The 24,989-nt window shown below is 37.0% G+C and overlaps 1 protein-coding gene across 1 annotated transcript in view; it reads left to right on the top strand.

The window, feature by feature from the left end:
- The window catches only part of LOC140153362 (exportin-7-like), a 37,782-nt gene extending 14,985 nt beyond the window's left edge, over positions 1-22,797 (top strand). The window contains exons 13-29 of the mRNA XM_072176096.1: positions 340-573; positions 2,544-2,676; positions 3,786-3,891; positions 4,498-4,633; positions 5,273-5,346; positions 5,604-5,748; positions 6,179-6,406; positions 6,957-7,045; positions 8,951-9,141; positions 9,832-9,886; positions 10,448-10,607; positions 11,259-11,414; position 12,956; positions 14,616-14,773; positions 15,137-15,235; positions 15,887-16,014; positions 16,591-22,797. Coding sequence (XP_072032197.1) covers positions 340-573; positions 2,544-2,676; positions 3,786-3,891; positions 4,498-4,633; positions 5,273-5,346; positions 5,604-5,748; positions 6,179-6,406; positions 6,957-7,045; positions 8,951-9,141; positions 9,832-9,886; positions 10,448-10,607; positions 11,259-11,414; position 12,956; positions 14,616-14,773; positions 15,137-15,235; positions 15,887-16,014; positions 16,591-16,693 — 2,196 coding nt within the window. The 3' untranslated portion in view covers positions 16,694-22,797. The remainder of the gene's footprint in view (positions 1-339; positions 574-2,543; positions 2,677-3,785; positions 3,892-4,497; positions 4,634-5,272; positions 5,347-5,603; positions 5,749-6,178; positions 6,407-6,956; positions 7,046-8,950; positions 9,142-9,831; positions 9,887-10,447; positions 10,608-11,258; positions 11,415-12,955; positions 12,957-14,615; positions 14,774-15,136; positions 15,236-15,886; positions 16,015-16,590) is intronic.
- The last annotated feature ends 2,192 nt before the right edge of the window (positions 22,798-24,989 follow it).

The following is a 24,989-nucleotide window of genomic DNA, read 5'->3' on the forward strand; positions in this document are numbered from 1 at the left end:
ACCAATCGGGTTGATGTAGCAGTACAGATAATGGTACATGCATGCATATATTCACAGGCCTGAGTGCCCATTTAATTTTTGTTTCAAAGTATCAGGCTCCTCAGAATCCTCAGTGTAATACTCTTGAGGGATAGGGGGTGTACCACACTTCAGCCAATTTAGTTACCTTTCGTTTATGTGCTGGTGCGCATTTCTACACGTGGATAAGAAAAGGTAATACAGGTGGAGGAACTTACTATTGAGTACAGAATTACCTTGTAATGATTCTAACCCTCAAACCTACTGATCCCAAAATAGAAACAAACTGTAATGCTTTTGTGTATATATCTTTTCTTACAGGTTTGGCAGTTTGCTCCCAATAGTATCCACTACTTGCTGACATTATGGCAGCGTATGGTTGCCTCAGTACCCTATGTAAAAGCCACAGAACCCCACTTGTTAGAAGTATACACCCCTGAGATTACCAAGGCTTATATTACATCCAGACTAGATTCAGTAGCAATAATACAGATGGATGATGGTATGGATGACCCATTGGATGATACAGGGATGGTACAACAACAGCTAGACCAGGTAAGATCTAGTACAATGGGAGTTGTATTCAAGACTAGATTCAGTAGCAATAATACAGATGGATGATGGTATGGATGACCCATTGGATGATACAGGGATGGTACAACAACAGCTAGACCAGGTAAGAGCTAGTACAATGGGTGTTGTATTCAAGACTAGATTCAGTAGCAATAATATAGATGGATGATGGTATGGATGACCCATTGGATGATACAGGGATGGTACAACAACAGCTAGACCAGGTAAGATCTAGTACAATGGGAGTTGTATTCAAGACTAGATTCAGTAGCAATAATACAGATGGATGATGGTATGGATGACCCATTGGATGATACAGGGATGGTACAACAACAGCTAGACCAGGTAAGATCTAGTACAATGGGAGTTGTATTCAAGACTAGATTCAGTAGCAATAATACAGATGGATGATGGTATGGATGACCCATTGGATGATACAGGGATGGTACAACAACAGCTAGACCAGGTAAGATCTAGTACAATGGGTGTTGTATTCAAGACTAGATTCAGTAGCAATAATACAGATGGATGATGGTATGGATGACCCATTGGATGATACAGGGATGGTACAACAACAGCTAGACCAGGTAAGAGATAGTACAATGGGAGTTGTATTCAAGACTAGATTCAGTAGCAATAATTCAGATGGATGATGGTATGGATGACCCATTGGATGATACAGGGATGGTACAACAACAGCTAGACCAGGTAAGAGATAGTACAATGGGAGTTGTATTCAAGACTAGATTCAGTAGCAATAATACAGATGGATGACCCATTGGATGATACAGGGATGGTACAACAACAGCTAGACCAGGTAAGAGCTAGTACAATGGGAGTTGTATTCAAGACTAGATTCAGTAGCAATAATACAGATGGATGATGGTTTGGATGATCCATTGGATGATACAGGGATGGTACAACAACAGCTAGACCAGGTAAGAGCTAGTACAATGGGAGTTGTATTCAAGACTAGATTCAGTAGCAATAATACAGATGGATGATGGTATGGATGACCCATTGGATGATACAGGGATGGTACAACAACAGCTAGACCAGGTAAGAGCTAGTACAATGGGAGTTGTATTCAAGACTAGATTCAGTAGCAATAATACAGATGGATGATGGTATGGATGACCCATTGGATGATACAGGGATGGTACAACAACAGCTAGACCAGGTAAGAGCTAGTACAATGGGAGTTGTATTCAAGACTAGATTCAGTAGCAATAATACAGATGGATGATGGTATGGATGACCCATTGGATGATACAGGGATGGTACAACAACAGCTAGACCAGGTAAGAGATAGTACAATGGGAGTTGTATTCAAGACTAGATTCAGTAGCAATAATACAGATGGATGATGGTATGGATGACCCATTGGATGATACAGGGATGGTACAACAACAGCTAGACCAGGTAAGAGCTAGTACAATGGGAGTTGTATTCAAGACTAGATTCAGTAGCAATAATACAGATGGATGATGGTATGGATGACCCATTGGATGATACAGGGATGGTACAACAACAGCTAGACCAGGTAAGAGATAGTACAATGGGAGTTGTATTCAAGACTAGATTCAGTAGCAATAATACAGATGGATGATGGTATGGATGCCCCATTGGATGATACAGGGATGGTACAACAACAGCTAGACCAGGTAAGAGCTAGTACAATGGGAGTTGTATTCAAGACTAGATTCAGTAGCAATAATACAGATGGATGATGGTATGGATGACCCATTGGATGACACAGGGATGGTACAACAACAGCTAGACCAGGTAAGAGCTAGTACAATGGGAGTTGTATTCAAGACTAGATTCAGTAGCAATAATATAGATGGATGATGGTATGGATGACCCATTGGATGACCTCTTAAAATTGGTAAGTAAGCCAGAGATCTTTTATTCTAGATTATCAAATTAAGCTTTATTTCCTTGTTTTCCAGCTGTCTACAATAGGGCGATGTGAATACGAGAAGACATGTGCATTACTCATTCAACTCTTTGACCAATCCGCACAAGAATACCAGAAATCAATACAAGCAAATACAACAGGAATTCAACTATCGATACAAGAAGGTATGCTAATAGCAGGGAATTGAGCATTGATACTGTGATTAAGTCAAGTGTCCATTTTGCACAAGAATACTGTAGTAACATTGCTACATGTATTGCATGCAAGGTATTCAAGCCAAACATTAGTTACTTACAGTAGGTTCATATCCAATAGTGGATTTTTGCACATTTTTGCAAAGAGACAACTCCGATCTTGCAATGATTATCTTCGTCTTGACTATATCCCATGACTAGAGTCTTAGCTGGTGATAGAACTTGCACAGTGTTTGCATCAAAAGAGTGGAATAAGCTACCTGTCTATTACGGCCGGTGTCTACAGGTCCTCTGTCGGAATCCTGTTGACAAAGTGAATTATGTCAACATATCAACAGAACTTCGTCCATGGCGACATAGTGCTAAGGCAATGGCCCAGTAAAACTTCGTCAGGCAAGCTCATTTTCAACAAAATGCAATGCCAAATCTTATCTTTTACCTACTCTTTCGCCAATTTTTCATGTTATTTGCCTTCAGGGGGCATACTTTTGGCAGTATTATGCCTTGTTTTTCGGTGTAAATTGTACACTTCATCGCTACATGCTCGCTATAAAGACGGCCATCTTGGAAATTTGCTGAAATTGTCGACGGTGTTTCTAGATATTTTTAGGTTAAAATTTTTAAAATATTCATGAAAAAAAAAAAAGTCCTGGTATTTTTTCGGAACCCAAATGTATGTCGACATTCTGTCGATGTCAAGATACGAAATATGTCGACATCAAAAAACGGTGCCGACACCGGCCCTACTGTCTATAATATTAGACAATCTTCATCTACAAATATATTCAAAAAGCTCTCAAAACTTACTTGTTCTTATTGGTATTGTACTTTGTATTTTAAGATGCACCTTCAAATGTAGTTTTAAGTGGTAGTATTAAGGTCTTTATTTTGTAAGAGCGCTGAGCCTTTTGGAACTGGCGCAAATCCTCTTTGTATTGTATTGTATTGTATTGAAATCAGTTCAAGATCATATTTTTGTCTGTTGTCTTCGGCTTTCCTATTAGTATAGTTAATGTACCTCATTTGAAGCATGCAATGTTTCATGTAAATGAGTATTTCTTTTTTTTTTCATTTTCAAGGGCGATTGACATGGTTAGTGTACATAATTGGTGCTGTGATCGGTGGAAGGGTTTCATTTACAAGTGCTGATGAGCATGATGCATTAGATGGAGAATTGGTTTGCAGGTAAGGGAACCAAATGTCTGCATTTATTCATTCGTTCATGTGCATGCATATGTGTGTGGGTGTGAGCCTTGTAGTAGGTACGGGTAGGACTTTTATGTTGTGATTTATGACAGCAAAAAACACACCTATGACTTCTAAAAGCCGCAATAAATGTGATGAGCTTTTTAAATAGGGGGAAAAACGCCTGGTCATTTACGCGTGATTTATTTGGAAATACCAGACAAAATTACATCTGTAAGTACATTTTGATGCAAAAATATGATTTTACTTAAGTTAAATAACATTTCTACTATTTGAATTTGAACCCGAAAGTGTGATGTATTTTGCATTATTTTCGGCCAATTTCATGCTTGCCTGAGATTTTAAAAAATGCAGTGCACATCAAAATATGCAACAAACATTAAAATTCAAATAGTGGACATGTTTTTTGTTTGTTTTTGATGCCCCGGTGGAACAATTTGTAATAGATCCTGGAGCATTGTGACACAATGAGATTGGCAAAATATTAAAATAATATGCATGTACTGAGAACTAAATGAACTAAACGCCTTGGTTCAACCAAAATTACCATCAAGCATTTCTTATATTTTTTACCAACCTTTCCAGAGTACTCCAGCTGATGAACTTAACCGATGCTAAGCTATCACAAGCTGGCAGTGAGAAATTAGATTTAGCACTTCTTAGTTTCTTTGAGCAATTCACCAAAATCTACCTAGGGAATCAGGTCCAGAAATCTTCCAAGGTGAGTTGATGTGATGGAATCTTTACTTAGAATGAAATAGCTCTCAGGGAGAGTTGTATTGTGAGACAAAATCACATGAATTGCTAGGAGAGGTAACCTGCCCACACAGAATAAATTGAAGCCCAAGTAATCGCTCATGCTTTTCTCAAAAGGCAGCGCCACTGTGAATTTCTACAAAGGAGCAGCGTGGCACACTGGATAGGGTCTTTGCCTTTGGTGTGAGCGGTACCGGGTTCAAACTCGTGGCTTGTCTGGAAAAGGCAGGGTAGATGACCCATGATAAAAGACCTTGTTACAGTAGGTTCAGTGTAATGCCTGTTTGTCACTGGCCTGAAGTTTAATATGAAGTTATTTCCCCAATTTCAGCTGTTAATGCCCAGATATTCTTGATATAATAAAAAGGAAAGAAAAATCAAAGCCAAGCAGCAGAGTAAAAGATAACAAATCTTAGGCCATGTCTGACTATCCCAGGGTTTAGCGCGGTTTTGACTGTTTAATATATAACTAGTATGTGAATACCTGCTATAGAAAAAACATAGCTAGTACTAGTGTATGCAAAACAGTGAACTCAACACTTACTTTTACTGTTCCTATAATAGTTCATTGTGCTTTTCCTTTATTTCCAATGTTTCTTCGTAGTTATACCGTACACTTTCTCAAGTATTGGGACTTCAAGATGAGTCGATGGTACTGAGTGTCTTTATTGGTAAAATGTAAGTGGATTACAATTTTTATCAGTAACTGGTTAACAAAATGCTGACATGTGTGGGAGGTATCTGAGCTTGTGTGCATGCTAGAGATAATGTTTAAATTTAGAAAATGAGTGGAGTATCGAAAAAATCCCTCTTGAGTAAGTGAATTCAAATAATTAATGGAACTGATCAGGTGTTGCCATCAGCAACAATTTGCTTATATAATTTATAGAAAGTATTTTGTAACTTGACATGCGGTTTCTGCATTGTTCCCACAGTATAACAAATCTCAAATATTGGGGTAGAAGTGAACCCATCATCTCAAAAACCTTACAACTACTCAGCGACTTGTCTGTAGGTTACAGCAGTGTACGCAAACTAGTCAAACTAGAGGCAGTGCAATTTATGCTTAGCAATCATACGGTAAGCTTTGAATATTGTCTTAAATTTAGTGACTAAACGAGTGTCATGGCCATATGACTACAACAAAGTGTATCACTCAGTACAGGTATTTGTCTCAGTATGTTGCAGTGGATGATGAGTAAAATAACCACATACTACAGTGCAAAACTGTGTATCTTAAAATTTTGGAAAATCTTTTTTTCTTCTGAAAAGTTTAAATAAAATATTGAATTCTTGTAAATAGTGGGGAAGCTTACATGATAAGATACAAACTTACCGGCTAGTGTGGGATTTGTAGCATGTTTAAATTCTAGATGCTATCCAGTATATTGAATCTACAAATATAGAAGTATGAAGTATTTCATTTACACCAAAAATTGCAAAAAGGAAGTTCCAAATCATACTTTCATACAAAGATATTTCTTCATTTTGTTTTTAAATTTGATTGCAGAGTGCTCACTTTCCTTTTCTGGGAGTCAACGGCACATTATCAATAAATGACATGAGATGCAGAACCACATTCTACACAGCATTAGGGAGACTATTGATGGTAGACTTGGGAGAAGACGAGGATAGATTTGATACATTTATGATGCCACTCACAACAGCATTTGAGTATGTAGGAGCCCAGTTGGCTAATGGGGATAAAGGGGCAGTCTGGAATGAGGCAGAAACAAAGGTAGGCTGGGGTTTTGATAAATAATAATGTCAGAAAACTTGGTCACAATGATCAATTTTGGTTTGGTTTATATTTGTTGAAACCTAACTATCAAAATGTTCCAATTTGTGATGGTGATTATTGAGTGCATTAAAGAAGTGAAATTTCCATCCCTTTGGCGTGATTGTTTACCATTTCTGCAGTAGTACTTGTATATGCTCAACGCAGTGCACATAACTCTGAAGCATTAGGAAATTTAGTTATTATGTATCATACACATGGCTTGCAAGATCATTTTTGATGAGATAATAGCATCAGCTATTGTTTCTTCATGAAAGAAAGCTCATATGTGACACGATCTGGTCCATGGGGCCAAAGGCGGTTTATGCTAGACCTTTGGTGTTTTCAGTAAATGATAGCATATTGTATGTATAATGTAATAATTATAGTAACTCAATTTTCAAAAATGCCTCCTTTGTCCCCCATGGACCAGATCTTGAAGTCAGACTTTCTTTTTAATTCAAAATGAAGCACCAAATTAAGTAGATGTGTTTCTTCTCTTCTTTTGCAGAGGACGTTAATAGGCTTAGCCAGAGACCTGCGGGGAATAGCATTTGCTTTCAATACCAAAGTCAGCTACATGATGCTCTTTGAATGGATGTATCCTTTATTATTACTATACATATGTGATCATGAAAACATAAATTTTATAATGAATAATGACTAAATATAACTGCGGTCGGCTGCGACCGCGAGCATGCACAACCGCCAGGTATTTTAGAAGGTATTTTGTTTAACACCGGAAGTGACCCCTCATAACCTTTGACCCTAAATAAAAATCAATAATGTAAAATATGCGGGTTAGTCCTCAGTACCCAGGACCCGCAATGCTATACTTTGTCAACTCTGGAGTTTTTTTTTGACCACCTTAAGGTGCAGGATTGAAACCGGGGGGCTCCCTATCTGAACTGACGGGTATGTTCCAGTAGTATCATAGGTGGTTCTGGATGTTGGAAAATTTGAATGGTCAAGTAGCAGAAAACAGCAAAAAGGGTTAGTCATCATCGGGTATGAAAACTGAAAAAGTGGGGTCATTGGGTAATTGCCCAGTAGGCCTACCGTAAAATGTGGTAACTTTGAGCACTGGCACTTTTCAGAGTTTTTAAACCACTGCCTCCAAACAAAACCAATCATATTTCTAATTAAGTGTTATTTATGACAATAGTGCTCCCTTCTACACCTTGAAGCTGAAATTTGCGTACCTGTGTTTTCCTTAGCCAATAAAATTTTTGAAGGTATTTCGTTTTATACCAGAAGTAACCCCTTAACGACCTTTAACCAAAATAAAAAAATACCACATATACATTACGTAAACCCAATTCATGTGTGAACATATACCATCACTCTCCTATGTTTTTCTTGGCTGATAAAAATTTTATAAGGTATTTCGTGTTATACCGGAAGTGACCCCTTAATGACCTTTGACCCCAAATAAAAAAAATACCACATATACAATAGATGAACACAATTCATGTGTGAACACAACATCACTCTCCTTTGTTTTTCTTGGCTGATAAAAATCTTTGAAGGTATTTCGTGTTATACCGAAGTGACCCCTTAATGACCTTGGACCCCAAATAAAAAAATACCACGTATACACTAGATAAACACAATTCATGTGTGAACACACCATCAATCTCCTATGTTTTTATTGGCTGATAAAAATTTTTGAAGGTATTTCGTTTTATACCGAAGTAACCCCTTAATGACCTTTGACCCCAAATGAAAAAATACTGCATATTTACTATGTAATAACAAGTCATGTGTGGACATACTGTTACTCTGCTATGTTTTTTCTGGCTAATAAAATTTTTGAAAATGTTTGGTTTTTGACCGAAGTGACCCCTTAATGACCTTTGATCCCAATTCTGTGGTATAACCTTTAGACACTGGGTATAGGTGATGCATGTGTGCAAGTGATGTCACGGTGCTATGTAATATGTAGGAGGAGAAGCATTTTAGTGAAAATCATATTTTTGGCCATTGACCGGAAGTGGATGATTTTTGACCGGAAGTTTATCATGTGACATCTGTGGCACCACCTAATGGTTCAAGTGACCAAGTATGGTCAACATGGCTGAAAGCATGTGGCTACGATGACGGATCGTGCATAGTGTTGACAGAAGAAGAAGAAAGAAAGAAAGAAAGAAGAAGAACGCGGTAAAAAGAATGCACATCGCCGATGGCGGATGTGCAAAAAGTGTCATTCAATCTCTTTCTGTCATAAGCCCTTACCCCACTCCCACTGTTCATCTCTCCCTCTTTTCTCTTTTGTTATCTCCAACAAATACAGATCTTTAGATACTGTTATTAGCCAGAAAGGTCCTAGGAGTCAAAGATTTATCTAAATCATTTCTAAGCATGTAAACCTAACCCCTGTGAATGAAAATAAATTGAACTTTGAAGCAAACAACCAAATGAAAACTAGCTTCGAGTGATGCGAGTATTTTTTTTGTGTGAATCATACATGCATCTTGTATTTCACCTTAACAAGACATTACACAGTTATCCAGCATATACCCCTATCTTACTACGAGCTGTAGAGTTATGGTATCATGAGCCTGCAGTCACAACACCAATCTTGAAACTAATGGCAGAGTTAGTCCAAAACAGATCACAGAGACTACAGTTTGATGTGTCTTCACCTAATGGTATTCTGTTGTTTAGAGAAGCTAGCAAGATGCTGGTTGGTTATGGTAAGTTAGTATGGTTTGTAAGTTTGGTAGTCTCCATCAAGCCAGAGTTTAAAATATGTCATTTGTTAAACTCAGAAACGATTTGTTTACAAGTTGTCAGGATGATTGAGTTTCTGAACACGAGACGGTAAAACAATGTGATTGATTGTTAATTTTGCTCCTTCAAACATTCAAACCGTCTCAAAACTTAGGTCTTACTCTTAGTAATAGGAAACTTTCTTTCCTGAGGCACCATGTCAACAGTGACTAGAAAAGTTGCTTTTTGCCTTATCAAAGTACTGTGAGATTCCTTTTCTCTAATGAAGGTACCAGATGAATCATCCTTCCCTTTGAAGTCCTACTAACCAATCAAGAGTCATGTGGAGTTTGATTATTTGTTAATTCAGTCGCAGATATTATCAGTAAGCAAAAAGAATTTGGCTTGTTGTTTACCTGAATCAAAACTTCACTTATGATGAAGCATGCGCCCATCAATCAAGGATAGCTCAAAGTAATCATATCTGGGGTATTCATTAACGTTTATTATGCATCACAAGTCTTTCAACCCTAGGTCAAATCCACAGTAACACTAACACATAAATTATATGGAAGAGTTTGGACTTATCATGGGTTCAAGGACTTTTCAATTACAATTCATGGAGAAATTTTAATTCTTTCTATTTTAACACTTTTTTCTCTTTTCATTTGCAGGTTCAAGGATCTTGACATTAGGGGACATCCCCAAAGACAGAATCTACCCTATGAAATATCCTTTCAGTTCTATTTTGGTTAAATAAGAAAACATTTAGTGTAAAAGTAGCAAAGTAAAGTAAAAAAAGCGCAGTGATTTATAGTGCGCTACGCACAAGCACAACGCCTAGAGACGTTGATCCACAAGCCTCGGCACACTTTACAGGTAGCAAAGTAAAAGGTATGATTGGAATGAATTGATTAGATGTTGACAGTGATGCATGATTAGATTTATGGTGGCAGAGGTATTTGTTCTTGATGCATGTCATGAAAACTTCAATGCCACTAGCTGCCTTGATGGCTCAGTTGGTGAAAAGTGAGTGATAGATACATGTGTGTCCCAGGCTCAAATCATGGTCAAGGATGCAACCCAATCTTGGTAGACACAAAGGAAAAAGTCAACTGCATTCATTCCATTAACCTTGAGTACTATAATAATAGCAAGTTCCAATTATAAGTTTCAATTATGTTTAGTAGAAGATGCAAAAATTAATTGGAATATTAAAAAGCAGAATTTTGTGTATTTTCACAAACATTGAAAACTATGTAAGTTATGCTATCCTTAACTTCAGTGCACATTAAAAGGTGTGTCAGTGTGTTTCTCCATGCTGAAGGCTGCCCTGTCAGGTAGCTATGTCAACTTTGGTGTGTTCCGCCTGTATGGTGACAGTGCCCTGGACCAGGCCCTGCAGATGTTCATCAAATTGCTTCTATCCATTCCCCTCACAGATTTGCTGGTGGTAAGTCAGTCAACTCTTTTGATTGGATCTTCTAAGTTGTGTGATTTCTTAATCCAATCAAGACTTCTCTTCTCTGAAACAAAATGTAATCTAAATTCTACACGCTTTGTGAGAATTGAATGGGCCAAAGTGCAACTACAATATTTTGCACTAAACCTTTGACGAGTGCGTACTACCGTGATGTTGCAAAGTCGGTGCTAACAACGCGTACAGCGCAAATTTCATTGATAAATTTCCATTTGGCAACAGCAGATCGCTTCAGCAGCCAATCAGAAACAAGTGCGTTTCAATGTAGTACATATGCGATGCACGCTTAAAATACGCTCTCGTTTTAAACTGCATAATATTATGTCAAAACTGCATCTTTTCTTACACAATGAATCTTTGGGACTGAATGCAACAATATGTGTTATATTTCACATCGTAATGTGTGATATTGCAATTGGACCCAGTGGGTAAAACAAGGGTAACAATAACTTTAATAATTTGTTTTATTTTGTAAAACACTTCAATATATTTTAAAAGATATTGTTAACCCTTTATTTCAGGATTGCAATAAGCAAATTATACCATGTTTTTAAGTTTAGTACAAGATAATCATAGGATATTAACTTTGCTGCTTTTGATCAATATTCGTTTTGATTTTAGGATTATCCCAAGTTAAGTCAGTCATACTATGCCTTATTAGAGTGCCTTGCACAGGATCACATGGGCTTCATCAGTGGGCTTGAACCCAGTGTTTTCTTGCATATCTTGTCATCAATATCAGAAGGGCTCACAGCCCTAGGTAAGTTATTTAAGTCAGTCATACTATGCCTTATTAGAGTGCCTTGCACAGGATCACATGGGCTTCATCAGTGGGCTTGAACCCAGTGTTTTCTTGCATATCTTGTCATCAATATCAGAAGGGCTCACAGCTCTAGGTAAGTTATTTAAGTCAGTCATACTATGCCTTATTAGAGTGCCTTGCACAGGATCACATGGGCTTCATCAGTGGGCTTGAACCCAGTGTTTTCTTGCATATCTTGTCATCAATATCAGAAGGGCTCACAGCTCTAGGTAAGTTATTTAAGTCAGTCATACTATGCCTTATTAGAGTGCCTTGCACAGGATCACATGGGCTTCATCAGTGGGCTTGAACCCAGTGTTTTCTTGCATATCTTGTCATCAATATCAGAAGGGCTCACAGCTCTAGGTAAGTTATTTAAGTCAGTCATACTATGCCTTATTAGAGTGCCTTGCACAGGATCACATGGGCTTCATCAGTGGGCTTGAACCCAGTGTTTTCTTGCATATCTTGTCATCAATATCAGAAGGGCTCACAGCTCTAGGTAAGTTATTTAAGTCAGTCATACTATGCCTTATTAGAGTGCCTTGCACAGGATCACATGGGCTTCATCAGTGGGCTTGAACCCAGTGTTTTCTTGCATATCTTGTCATCAATATCAGAAGGGCTCACAGCTCTAGGTAAGTTATTTAAGTCAGTCATACTATGCCTTATTAGAGTGCCTTGCACAGGATCACATGGGCTTCATCAGTGGGCTTGAACCCAGTGTTTTCTTGCATATCTTGTCATCAATATCAGAAGGGCTCACAGCTCTAGGTAAGTTATTTAAGTCAGTCATACTATGCCTTATTAGAGTGCCTTGCACAGGATCACATGGGCTTCATCAGTGGGCTTGAACCCAGTGTCTTCTTGCATATCTTGTCATCAATATCAGAAGGGCTCACAGCTCTAGGTAAGTTATTTAAGTCAGTCCTACTATGCCTTATTAGAGTGCCTTGCACAGGATCACATGGGCTTCATCAGTGGGCTTGAACCCAGTGTTTTCTTGCATATCTTGTCATCAATATCAGAAGGGCTCACAGCCCTAGGTAAGTTATTTAAGTCAGTCATACTATGCCTTATTAGAGTGCCTTGCACAGGATCACATGGGCTTCATCAGTGGGCTTGAACCAGGGGTCGCGCTAAGTTGCGTTCTTGCGCGCCACGCGCATTTTTTTAAGTTTGAGCGCATCTATTCATTTTGCATACCAGTTCGGGGTTTTCATGCGGCAGAAAAATGAAAACATGTGAAAGAAAAATAAAAGCTTCGATCTCCAATATTTACGACCTGTCCAGAAATTATGTAACATAAAATGCAATAACATAAATGTTGAAGTGAAGTCGCCGTAGCATTGTAACATAATTTAAAAATAAAAATAAAATACACACCTCCAGCGTAATTTAACACAGATTGTGATATTGTATAGAATCACTGATGAGTTTTATTGCAGTACTGAATGACGACACGTACGTGAGTTGGTAATTTCTAATTCTAGGGATCGGTAAGGAATGCTTCAAGGGTGGTGTGTAGAGATATGCCAGCGGTGAAATACGAGGCCGTAGCCCGGGGCCGTAGAAGGAAAAGGTGACAAAAATTTGCCCTTGAATTATGTTTTATAGTCAAAATACTCCAGTAATTCAATAAATATCATGATATTTGGCCTAAACTTGAACTCATTAGCAATGAAATGTCATTTTTTATTGAGTAAATCATGGCTTTTTCACTCGTCACATGTGACTTGCAATGCTGTTGAATTCTGCACTTTGCCAAAGTTGAACTGCATTTTATGGAATTTGGCGAACTTTTATGGCATAAAGCAACACTTTTATAGCAAGTACACTGCGTGGGAACTTTCTTTAAAAGCCAGATAGTTGGTTAGGGAGTGATCGTTATTTACGACAGGGGGGTAATGGGCGTTTTGAGGGGGGGAATCCGAATTTTTTTTTGTTCTTTTTCCTGAGGGGGGCACACAAAATTTTTCGTTGAACCAGGAGGGGGAACGAAATTTTTGTCGATATTTTTCCAAAGCGCCCATTACCCCTGCCGTCAGAAATAACGATCGGTCCCTTACATGACATTGCCTTAATAGCGAGAATCGCGGCGTGAAAGGGAGATCGCGTTTTTGCCAGGCCATAAACTATTTACACATAACCAAAATCACAAAATCTGATACTGATATATTGAAACGGGCATTCAATACTTGACTAGAGAACCCCTCATTTTAGGATTTGAGCGCATATTTTTAACACTTTCAGGGGGTTCAGGGGTTCTGACTGGATTTAAAACCTAGTGCTACCCCTGGCTTGAACCCAGTGTTTTCTTGCATATCTTGTCATCAATATCAGAAGGGCTCACAGCTCTAGGTAAGTTATTTAAGTCAGTCATACTATGCCTTATTAGAGTGCCTTGCACAGGATCACATGGGCTTCATCAGTGGGCTTGAACCCAGTGTTTTCTTGCATATCTTGTCATCAATATCAGAAGGGCTCACAGCTCTAGGTAAGTTATTTAAGTCAGTCATACTATGCCTTATTAGAGTGCCTTGCACAGGATCACATGGGCTTCATCAGTGGGCTTGAACCCAGTGTTTTCTTGCATATCTTGTCATCAATATCAGAAGGGCTCACAGCCCTAGGTAAGTTATTTAAGTCAGTCATACTATGCCTTATTAGAGTGCCTTGCACAGGATCACATGGGCTTCATCAGTGGGCTTGAACCCAGTGTTTTCTTGCATATCTTGTCATCAATATCAGAAGGGCTCACAGCTCTAGGTAAGTTATGCACTTGTTTTAGGTAGCACATTTAGCAATTTTATTCTAAGGTTAATCACAATAAAGACACTGCTTTTATTTCAATAAGAGCAAAGCTGCTTTATCATACAACCATTTTGCTTTGCATTTTCTGCCATTAAGGCTCTTTGCTGAGTAAGTGAGCTGCAGATTTGCACAATATTAGGTCATTATGTTATCTGCATTCTTGTAATATTGGGCTCATTTTGTTGTGACATAGATGCTAACAAGTGGATGGCGATTCTTTGTATAGTTTCACCAGATTGATAATTGTTGATCATTTTAGTGTGTTTAATTCCAAAATCAAAGTTAAGTAATATTTATCTTACCATTGTTTAAAATTTTGCTTACCAGATACTAACTTTATGATATAAACTATTTCTTTCCAGATACAATGGTGTGCACAGGTTGTTGTGCAACGTTAGATCATATCACCACCTTCTTACACAAGAGGCTATCAAAAACAAACAAGAAACATGCAAATTCTTCGCAAGAAAACGAGAGTTTTCCTCGTATCTTGGAGGTACCACCAGAGATACTTCAACAGGTAAGAAAAAGGATTGAAGAATTTTCTACACCCACCCTGCCCAAGCCACTATCTCCTTGCAATAAAAACTGCAACAAAGTGTCGCGCAAGCCAGTGATCTCCTTGCAATGCAAACCGAGCAAAATAGCGTAACACAATCCAGTGATCTCCTTGCAATACAAACCGCGTAAGACATGTTAGGCGGTCTACTTGTACATATTTGCACCAGTACATAAGAGGGACAGCACTATGGTTGAGTATGGTGTTATGTATTTCAAACACAATGTCCACCACTTGTTTTGTGTTTACTGAAGCTGTGAGGCAGGTAGGCCATTACTCAAATGAAAATAGAATGCCATGTCACTTGTTTTTGTTTCATTGCAGATGTTGTCAACGGTGTTAAATATCATCATGTTTGAGGACTGTCGTAACCAGTGGTCCATGTCAAGGCCGTTACTAGGGTTAATTCTACTCAGTGAAGATGTAAGTATTAGTTTTGCATACCACTACTCATATACATTGTTGGCAATGCCTGAATTTAATTTATTTAACTAATTCAATTAATTAATTTAACTGTAGGTTCAGACTTCTACTTTCCCCATTTAGGTAAATGAGAATATTCTGTTCTTTGGTGGAAACGATCATCAGACCCATGTACACAGGGTTGCACCCGGGGTTGCACCTGTACATGCATATCTATATCACAGTCACTTTTAGGATGTAAGGTGACAACTCCTGATTGTTCAGTTGATTTGGTTATAATTGCATTACATTAGGCCTTTTTGGACCTTCATTACAGTTATCCAATTGAAATATGTATCTGCTAACATGTCTGAAACCATTTTGTGTGTTAATTAACAACACTGTTTGGTACAGTAAAAAGCTGCGTCGGCAGTGTGATGATGAATACAAAAGTTAAAAGTAGGAAACTACCGTGAAGTATATAAAATTGGGCGAGCTTTCGGCCATAGGCCTTTTTCATAGCCATGATATAATACTTGTGAAAACAAAACATACACAAGGAATTTATATACTTCACGGTAGTTTCCTACTTTTAACTTTAACACTGTTTGGTATACAAACAGCTGTGTCATCATCATAATGTGTTAAAATGAAATTTTGTTTTGTTTTCAGTACTTTGCTGAGCTTCGACAAAGCATTATCAGCGCACAATCATCTGAAAAACAAGAAGACATGCACAACTGCTTCAAGAATCTGATGGAGGGTATAGAACGCAATCTGAGAACCAAAAATAGAGATAGGTGAGAAATTCAATTTACCTGTTAAGTAAAAAACACATTTTTTTTACACGATGAGTAGTTACTCAGTGCTGCTAATTGGCTGCATACAAGATCTGTTAAAAGTTGGCAACCCCAACAGTATTGAGCCTCAGCCAGGTGGTCAATGTTGATGGCGAGCTTTAACTTGTTTAAAGAATTATGCTTTATATAATATTAACAATGACAGTAAAGATTGATAAAATATTTAATGCTGAGAGTTAATTTACCACATTGTAGGATTTAGTCACCCAGACCCAGATAATATTGTTTTATGGCAAATGTGAAAAACTTGTTGATGCAAATTTTCCGCAAAAAAACTTGCAATGTGTATCAAGTACATTTGGTGTTAGGACAGTGAAAAGTGAAGCTATCGGACAGATGGTTCTAGGAAAATATATGAGTTAGTTCTTGAAACCTGAATGGATGCCTGTGGTTTCTGGTAGAAATGACTAAGAAACATACATAATTAATTACTCATGTAGTGAATTTGAAGGTGCAGAATTCTTGTTTCATCTTTCGCTATCTAAATGTTGCATGTGACTTTTATTATACTTTCAGATTCACCCAAAACCTTTCTGTGTTCCGTCGGGATGTGAACGACTCCCTAAAAACGACCAGCAGCTTAGGTGTGACAATCAGTAGCACTGATATGATGAGCTAACACAGCTTGTTGTAGTTGACACTTTGTATGCAACTTGTAAAGTATAAATATCTATATATATATGATGATGGATGGGTTGGGTTGGGTTGGGTGGGATGTGGGTGGGTAGTGTCAAAGACAACTCGGATTTGTTAGTGCCATATAGTGGAGCTTTTGGTACTGCAAGAGGTACATATGAGTTTTTGGAGTTAAAGACAAACTGCTTTGGATGAATTTGCCCATTAAAGGCATATTACTGGATATGTGGTGGGTTTGCATGGGTAGTTGATAAACTTAACCGTTTATTTGAAAAATAATGACACAATTGTTAGCATGGCAGTGTATAGCAAGAATATCATATTATATGCTTGCTTCCTTAAATCAATGAAACAATGTGTGAGTGAATTTCAATTAAATGGTTAATTGTCAGTGCCCAGGTGTGCCTTCCTCATGTCTCATCAGCTCATATGAAGCAGCTTCTTACGTTCCTTTGCTATCGGTAGTTCTTAGCATTCTATATCACATTCTAACATTCTCATCACTAACTGGGGGTTATTAGTTCACTGGTTATTAACTGAACTGCTTTATCTTAACGTATTAAGTGTCACACAGTTTGAATGACATTCCCAGTTGCATGGTTTACTTTATTAGTTCAATACAAAATTCAGGACTCTGGTATGAAGTTAAACCAAATTAAATCAAGTGCATTACTATCTAAGGTGTGCATGATAATAAGTAATAACACTGCATGTCAGTGGCACCTGCCAAATATGTTCCATATCAGGCAGTTGTCAACTTCCAAATAGTTTAATTGTTCAATTGGAATTTGGAATATGCTGAACATGCATATGGAGTTGACGAAAAATTTTAATAGTAAAAAAATCCTGCATTGACATTTGGAATCTTGAATTTTAACCATGATAAGGTTAAGCAGTTCAGTGTAGTTAAATAAAACCAATGATGAACTTAGCCCAATGTATTAATAATGTTAACTTGTGATAGTATCTGAGTTGGACACTGTTAGAAAAGTACAGCCAAGTTACCGGCAGCTGAAAGTAAACAGGAAATTTTGTTTTCTTTCTTGATTTTCATTCCTTTTACATTTTTTGTTTTTGTTATTTTTTTTTATAACAAATTTCAATAATTACTATTGAAGCAAAAGAGAAAGAGATGCTGAGCATTGTGTATGTTGCATGTAGAAATAAGTCCATCGCCCTTTGTTGATCATGATTAACTTACAAGTTGGAAGTTGGTAATTTTGTAGCACTGTATTGTCCTTCTAAGCTATTAAATAGTTAATGACATTGGTATTCTGTTACTACCAAAGAGAGTAGACCAACTCAGAATTGCACTGTCTATAACACTATAGTAAATCTGCTGTCTTGGTTTGTCAAACATGAAGACCAAAATATTTACCGGAATTTATCGACCAAACACCAAAATCAAACGCTAATTTGCATCTTTGAGCTTGACGTTACACATGTTTGCTCATGTAGCGCTCAGCGCATATTTTATTGGCGATACGCAGAACACAAACAAGCAAGTGTTTTAAATTTGAAGTTTGCCAGTGCATAGCAACAGTATTCGCTCTTTGCACTGATCTGCCATCTTGCTATCAAAACGAGGTTCTCCCTGCAAATGCATGCGCAAAATGTGCATTTTTGTTTCTTGCGCTTTTCTAGCAATGCACCAGAAGGCTTTTGCAAAGCGTACGCTGCCGTTAAACATGCGTTTGCCAGGTGTATGCACACACAAAACGCACTTTGCGGGTAGAACATCATTTTGAGATTACCATGTGTTCGTCAAATTGCTGCACTATTTTGCCCTCCATTAGCGACACACAAATATGGCAGTCTATTCTGTTTGAGTCTAATATCTTTGGTTAGTACACACAAAGTAAAATCATGAACTTGGATATTTGAGGGCATTCAAAATGTTCAAACTTGTTCTTTAGAGCATACTTAAAAACTTCAAACAAACTATGAATATTATGCACATGTATGAAATCATGCATATTATGTATATGTATGCATGAGACTCGTTAACTCTCAGCAGACGAAATCATACTTGATCACATCACAAATGTACTTTAAATGTTACTCATCACAAAAAAGTGATTTTCTTGAATTCAAAATATCTAAAGGAAAACAATATTTACATCAAGATGTATTTATGAGAGATGTCTGTCCAGTGTTTTGTGCTTTATAACTTGTGACTTGCTGGACACAGTCTAAACCAAATTTTGTACTAAATGTATCTTAATAAAATGAAAAGAAAAATAAGTTAAGTTTTACAAATCAGGGCATTGTAGATTTTTTTAAGGGAATATTGTTGCCATGGTAACTTGACTGGACTTGGTTTTGTGAATGGGAAATGAGGGTTATTTTTTGTATTTTGCAGAAGATGATGTACCTCAAAGAAGATTTCGTACACTTCCCACAATGCACTGCTTCTATTTCAATTTTCTGTACTGATTTACTATCCAGTGCAACATGAGTTGATAGTGCCAAAAAGTACCTCAATGAACAGAGCTCATCCAGATCTTGCAAAATTTGTTTAATTGCTGACTATCAATCCATATTTAGTCCATCTATTCTCAACATGAAAACAAAGGAAACCTGTACAGAGTAATAGAGGTGTCATTTGCCGTAATGTTGCAAAGGATTCTGGGAAGGGTAAGATATCTTCTCTGGATGTAGATTTTAGCCTCAACCACTGCGGGGAATCAAATGTTGGGGATAGCTCAAATCAAATTATGCTCAAATAATAATAATACAAGGATATGTTCAAATGTTCATCTTGTGATACCGGAGGAGAGAGAGAGGGGGGAAGAGATACTGCTAAATCTTTATTTTTGTTTTATATTGTGTTACACGGGCACAAAACAATTGTGTATTAACTTGGAAGGAAATATCTTTGTTTCTAAGATAATTATGCATCAAAAACATATTGGTGCAAATAAAAACAGGTTTGATTGTTAGATAGTTTTTGAATAAGTTTAAACAGCTTAAATGGTGATACAGATAATTAGTACAAAGATACCTACAATTCAAATCTTGAATCATGGAATATTTTCAATATTTCAAATGCCTATTGAATATACAAAGCTGATATAACAACACTTGTTATTTGGAAATTACATTTTTGGTTCTTTTATTTTTTTGTTACAGGATGTTTAATATCTTTTACTTTAAAAAAAAAACAAGGGAAAAAGTTCAATATATTTTGAAGGCATCTGGTACACCAATACAGCATCTGTAGTAGGGCTTGGTATAGGCTTAATGAAAACTTGTTTAATAAAAAACCAATTGTATTTTGCTCAGAAACTGTAAGGATGTTGCTATACCTTGCTCTTTTGCTTTCCTGATGTTGGATCATATTCACAGCACAGCACTAGGGTTAAGCTACATCAGGAATGTGCAATGAACCCTCAATATCTTTCTCACCTGGCTATGAGAGGTGTGTGTACTATTATAGTACACTTCAGCTCCATCACAATCTTCACTGGGAAATACATTGGTCAAATTAGAACACATTGGGTAAATTGTTCAAATGGAAATTCAAATCTGATGTTGATACCTTCTAAATAATGATACAGTAATTAAACTACCTTGCATGGATGTGTCATGCCAATGGAATTAATGAATAATAAATTTGTTCTGAAGCAATCTTGTTATTTCTAATTAATGATAATAAACAGTATATAAAAGGTGAATTTTATCATAGTAATAATTCATGTATTAAAGTTTTGTGTAAAACTAAGATCACCAAAAATCTATATGTGATGCAGCACGTCAAATGGGGGGGACTTTGCTTCAAAGTGCATTTTAAGAATAAGATATAGATTAAAATAGACAGAAATAAAATAAGGAAAATAATTGGGATGCTTTTCCACTTATAAAATATGAATGCCTTGGTCAGTTTCAGCAAATGAGGTGTCATTTTTTTTAAAGCTTGCAGCATGCTTTCAAAGCAGAAATACTAAATTCAAAATGACCTTCACTTGCAAAGTCTACATTTTGATGTGCTGCATCACAAAAGAAGTGGCACATGTCTATTTATACCAAAGATAATAGACATAAAGAGTCCAGACTCGGAATTATCCTGTACGTAACGCTTTGGTTAAAGTCTGTCATATTGGTTTGTAAAGCTGGACTCCAGCATTTATCGTCAAAAGCCTGGAATGGAACGATAATTGTGATCTTCAAGCTTGAGCTTTACAAAGATAATCGGTATAAATACCCACAAACAAGCAAGTTTGCTGCGCCAGGGTTATGACCAGCCTAAATTTAGTAATGGGTAATTTACTTATAAGGAAGCACTTGTGTACCATCTAATGACAAAACTGCGATACAACAATGGCAGCCATGACTGATCAAGTGAATGTTACGGCGGCAGTGTATGTCGCTGCAAATTGTAGTTTTATGTGGATGTGAAATATAGCAGATTTTGGCTTAGAGTAATGCTATTTACAAATTCTGTCCACTGGCATAGTCATTTGTGTAATTATGGTTAAAATGAAAACATCAGTAAATAAAAACAAGTTTTGTGACAGCTCCATACAAACAGACTTGTTTAGATGATCAATGCTAAGTATTATGGTGTCATTTTGTACATTTTTCTATTTGGGAAAACCTGGATTACAGTTCCAGCGGATAAGAAATATTTTAGAACTAAGTAAGTCATCCCAGCTGGTATAGCAAATCACTGTTGTGGGTTGATGAGTATCAAGAGTGAAACATATTGTAATCTAAAACATTGTTTGAAACAATCCTTGATAAATACCTGTTTGTGTACCTGGATTGTTTATTTATATGCCTTGTTTAAGAAGACTTGCAATATTTTGGAAGTATTCAAAACCATGTTAAGTCCTTACACATGTTATACTGCTCAACGTCAGATACAGATCTTTTCAAAGTATTTTGGTGCATATGGTGCTTGTTCGTCATAAGGTGGTCCCTCGTGCTGAAACCCAGTGAAAATTGATGAGGACGGCAGATTTTCAGACCTTGGAAATGTTGGCTTACATGTATTTCCACACCGCCAATAAATAACCATCAAATACACTCGATTGAACTGTTAACATGTATTAATACAAAATCATCAAGGGCCTGTACTTTTTCAGACCCAAGGTCTTGAATGGACCTTGAAATGTTGATTTATTTTAACACTGGATGCATTATATCTGTGAAAGAAATTGTTTAGGTTTTTATCATCAAGTGTCAGGATTATTACACTATTTCATATCACCTATTGAATACTTCTTGATGTTGCAAAATTAGGCATCTGGTATCCATTATCTTTACAGGCCTATTCAGTGATTTGCTCATGCGGAGGATCATAAAAATCATCAAAATTCAGATTTTAGCACCTTTGTTAGTGTCATATAATCTATGTGTTAACGTAGCCTGTTGTGGTTAATTCGAAAGCCATTAACAACAAAATATTTTACAGGGCAGTGGCGTAGCGTCATAGCATCATGGGGGGGGGGGTAGAGAAATTAACTACATATTTGAATGAGGTTTCAACTTTGTCAATACTGTCGTTATCCTCATTTATTTTTCATTTCAAAAATATCAAGGATGACAATGTTAATGACTTATCCTTAACTTTAAGGCAATTTACACACAATTTTGGTTTTGTTTATACCTTCGCTGGGATCACTGAATGGGGCTTTAATATGTACTAGAAACAGGACTCCATGTTTATCAACAAGGTTGTAAGCTTAAGTTTAAAACAAGTAGATGAAAATGTTAGAGGCATATGTGACCTGCCCCACAAACTGAAACAAGTTGCCAGACATGTTAGCAGTCAAATTGTGCTAATTCCTGAAATTTTAGGCCTATTTTTCAAATGTCTGAAAATTGTGTATGCTATCAGTGTAATTTTGGTGGCATAATTGCAAATGTCAAAAATATTTGTTCTATGCTTATGTGGCAGCAGGTCACATATGCAAAGTTGGAAAAGAAGAAAGCCTTTAAAGCTGGGAAAACAAAAGATAGCAAAAACATGAAGAAAGCCTTTAAAATTTGTTATGGGCAGCTAGCCCCATAGAGGTACATGTTAAGCAACCGTGTCAGAGATAACACTGAATAAACCATTGGTTTCTTTACCTTACTGTTGAATTCATGCATGATGTATGCTATTGTCATTTTTGAATGCATATTCATTCTCATATGTAGAAATGTGTGATACCTGACTGTTTTGCAACCAAGCCAAAAGTTGGATGTATACATTGATTTTGAGATATGGCTAAAAAAAGTATGCCATTTCTTTTTTCTTTTATTCAAGCAATACTGAACCATAAAATAAAACAAATATTCAATTTTGATGGCTGTTTGAGCAACACATCAACATTGCGTAGCAATCAACATATAGCCAACATGCGACTTGGGTAGCTTTCTTGGGTCACATATAGTGGTTGTGTGATAGGGACCATGTTTGACCTAATCATGAGCATCTTTCTCGTAAAAAGCACAGCCTAATGCTGATTTCATACTTTCTGCCGCTTCATCATACCGCTTGCACTTATCTGCAAGTGGAGCGGCACACCACTGGGTGGCAGCAACGTGACTCTGAAAGCCACTCTTGTCGCTCAGCACCGCTCCAAAATCGTATTTTTTTCTCATACGTCAGAGCGGCACCGCTCCGAGTTGACTTTAATTCAACTCCCAGTGGTACTGCCACGGCGGCAAAGCGGTGGAGTGATCGATATAGCGGCTTGCCGCTGGTCACCGCTAGCATTTCTGGTGCGACTGCGCAGTGAAGTAAAATCATCTTCAATGTGGCAAGCGGCAGGAAAGTATGAAACCAGTATAAGGAATTGTTAAAGTAAACATATGTCAAAGTGCCCTCTTTCATTGCACCTGTACAACTGAATGTGGACAAATGTATGAATAGAATTACCATCCAAATTGTGTGGCTAGAAATTATGATATAAAAACAGGGAAATATGTTCCAACTGACCAGCAGGGAACCAAAGGATAGATCAAAAAGGATACAACATTGTCACACTAGCAATGGATAAAATTAAAAACAGGGAAAATGTGACACAACATCCAATGAGGAATAAGGTGTAGGCAACGTTAAGATAAAGATTATGATATCCACAAGATTATGATATTCACATTCATTGTCAAAACAAAACAAAAATATTAAAAGTATAAACAGTAAAGCAGAAAAAAAAAAAAAATTATGCACAAACTAGGAGAAAAAGGTAAATGTAACATTTCTGGATTTGGTACTTATTAAAGTATTTTAACAATATTTATGATCATCGGACATTCATCTGGTTCACTAAGTCCTAACTAGCATGTTTCATTTTGGTTCACCTCAAAGTGTTAGTTAGTGCCAAAGTGGTTGTGTGGACTAGATTGTACACACAAAATGGATTTGTGAACACAACTGGAAGAAAACCCATTTTTATGTTATAAAGATCACCAGTAACTATTACTAAATACTGCAGATTTTATCAGATCTGAAATACTTTATATAATTAATTATTAAGCTAAAAAAACTTCTGAACACCACAAAATGCCTCTTCTGGAGTGGGGTGACATGGAAAGACAGGAGAACAAATTCCTGGATCCTCAACAAGATTGGTACAAGTCTAACCATCAGAAATGGCATTATGGAGAGAAAGCTGAAGTACTTTAGTCATATTGTCAGGAAACATGGAGGTGTAGAAAAACAAATTTTGCAAGGGGCTATGGAAGGCCGACGAGGAAGGGGACGTTGTGAAGCTGGTTTCTAACCAAGGAATGCAAGGTGCAACACACTTGGCATCAGATCGAGTGAGATGGCGTTCTCTTGTGAAGACCACAGCAGAGCTGCACTGCGCCACCTGACACAGAGAGAGAGAGAGTGGGGTGGACCAAAAATTAAAGCCCAACTCTCCCCCCCAGCTCATCATTTTTTGTCTTACTAAAAATGTGTTAAAAATAAAGAACTGAGAACATAGGCCATTATTGATTGTTGATCAGTACTAATAGCTTAGTGAATGCATAACATTGTAAAATAACATTTGGTATGACAGTTTTATACTAGCAAGCTACAGTACACAAAAGGTGGAAGCCATGGATCATTTTGAAAGATTGTTTAGAGTGGTGTAGTATAGATTTTTAATAAATTTTTATAATCGGGAGAAAAGGTCTTTTTGAAAGGATTAGAATTTGGGTATGTTTTTCTGTGAAAGAAATTGTTTAGGTTTTTATCATCAAGTGTCAGGATTATTACACTATTTCATATCACCTATTGAATACTTCTTGATGTTGCAAAATTAGGCATCTGGTATCCATTATCTTTACAGGCCTATTCA

The sequence above is a fragment of the Amphiura filiformis genome, chromosome 1, assembly GCF_039555335.1.
Source record: "Amphiura filiformis chromosome 1, Afil_fr2py, whole genome shotgun sequence".
Classification (NCBI taxonomy): Eukaryota; Metazoa; Echinodermata; class Ophiuroidea; order Amphilepidida; family Amphiuridae; genus Amphiura; species Amphiura filiformis.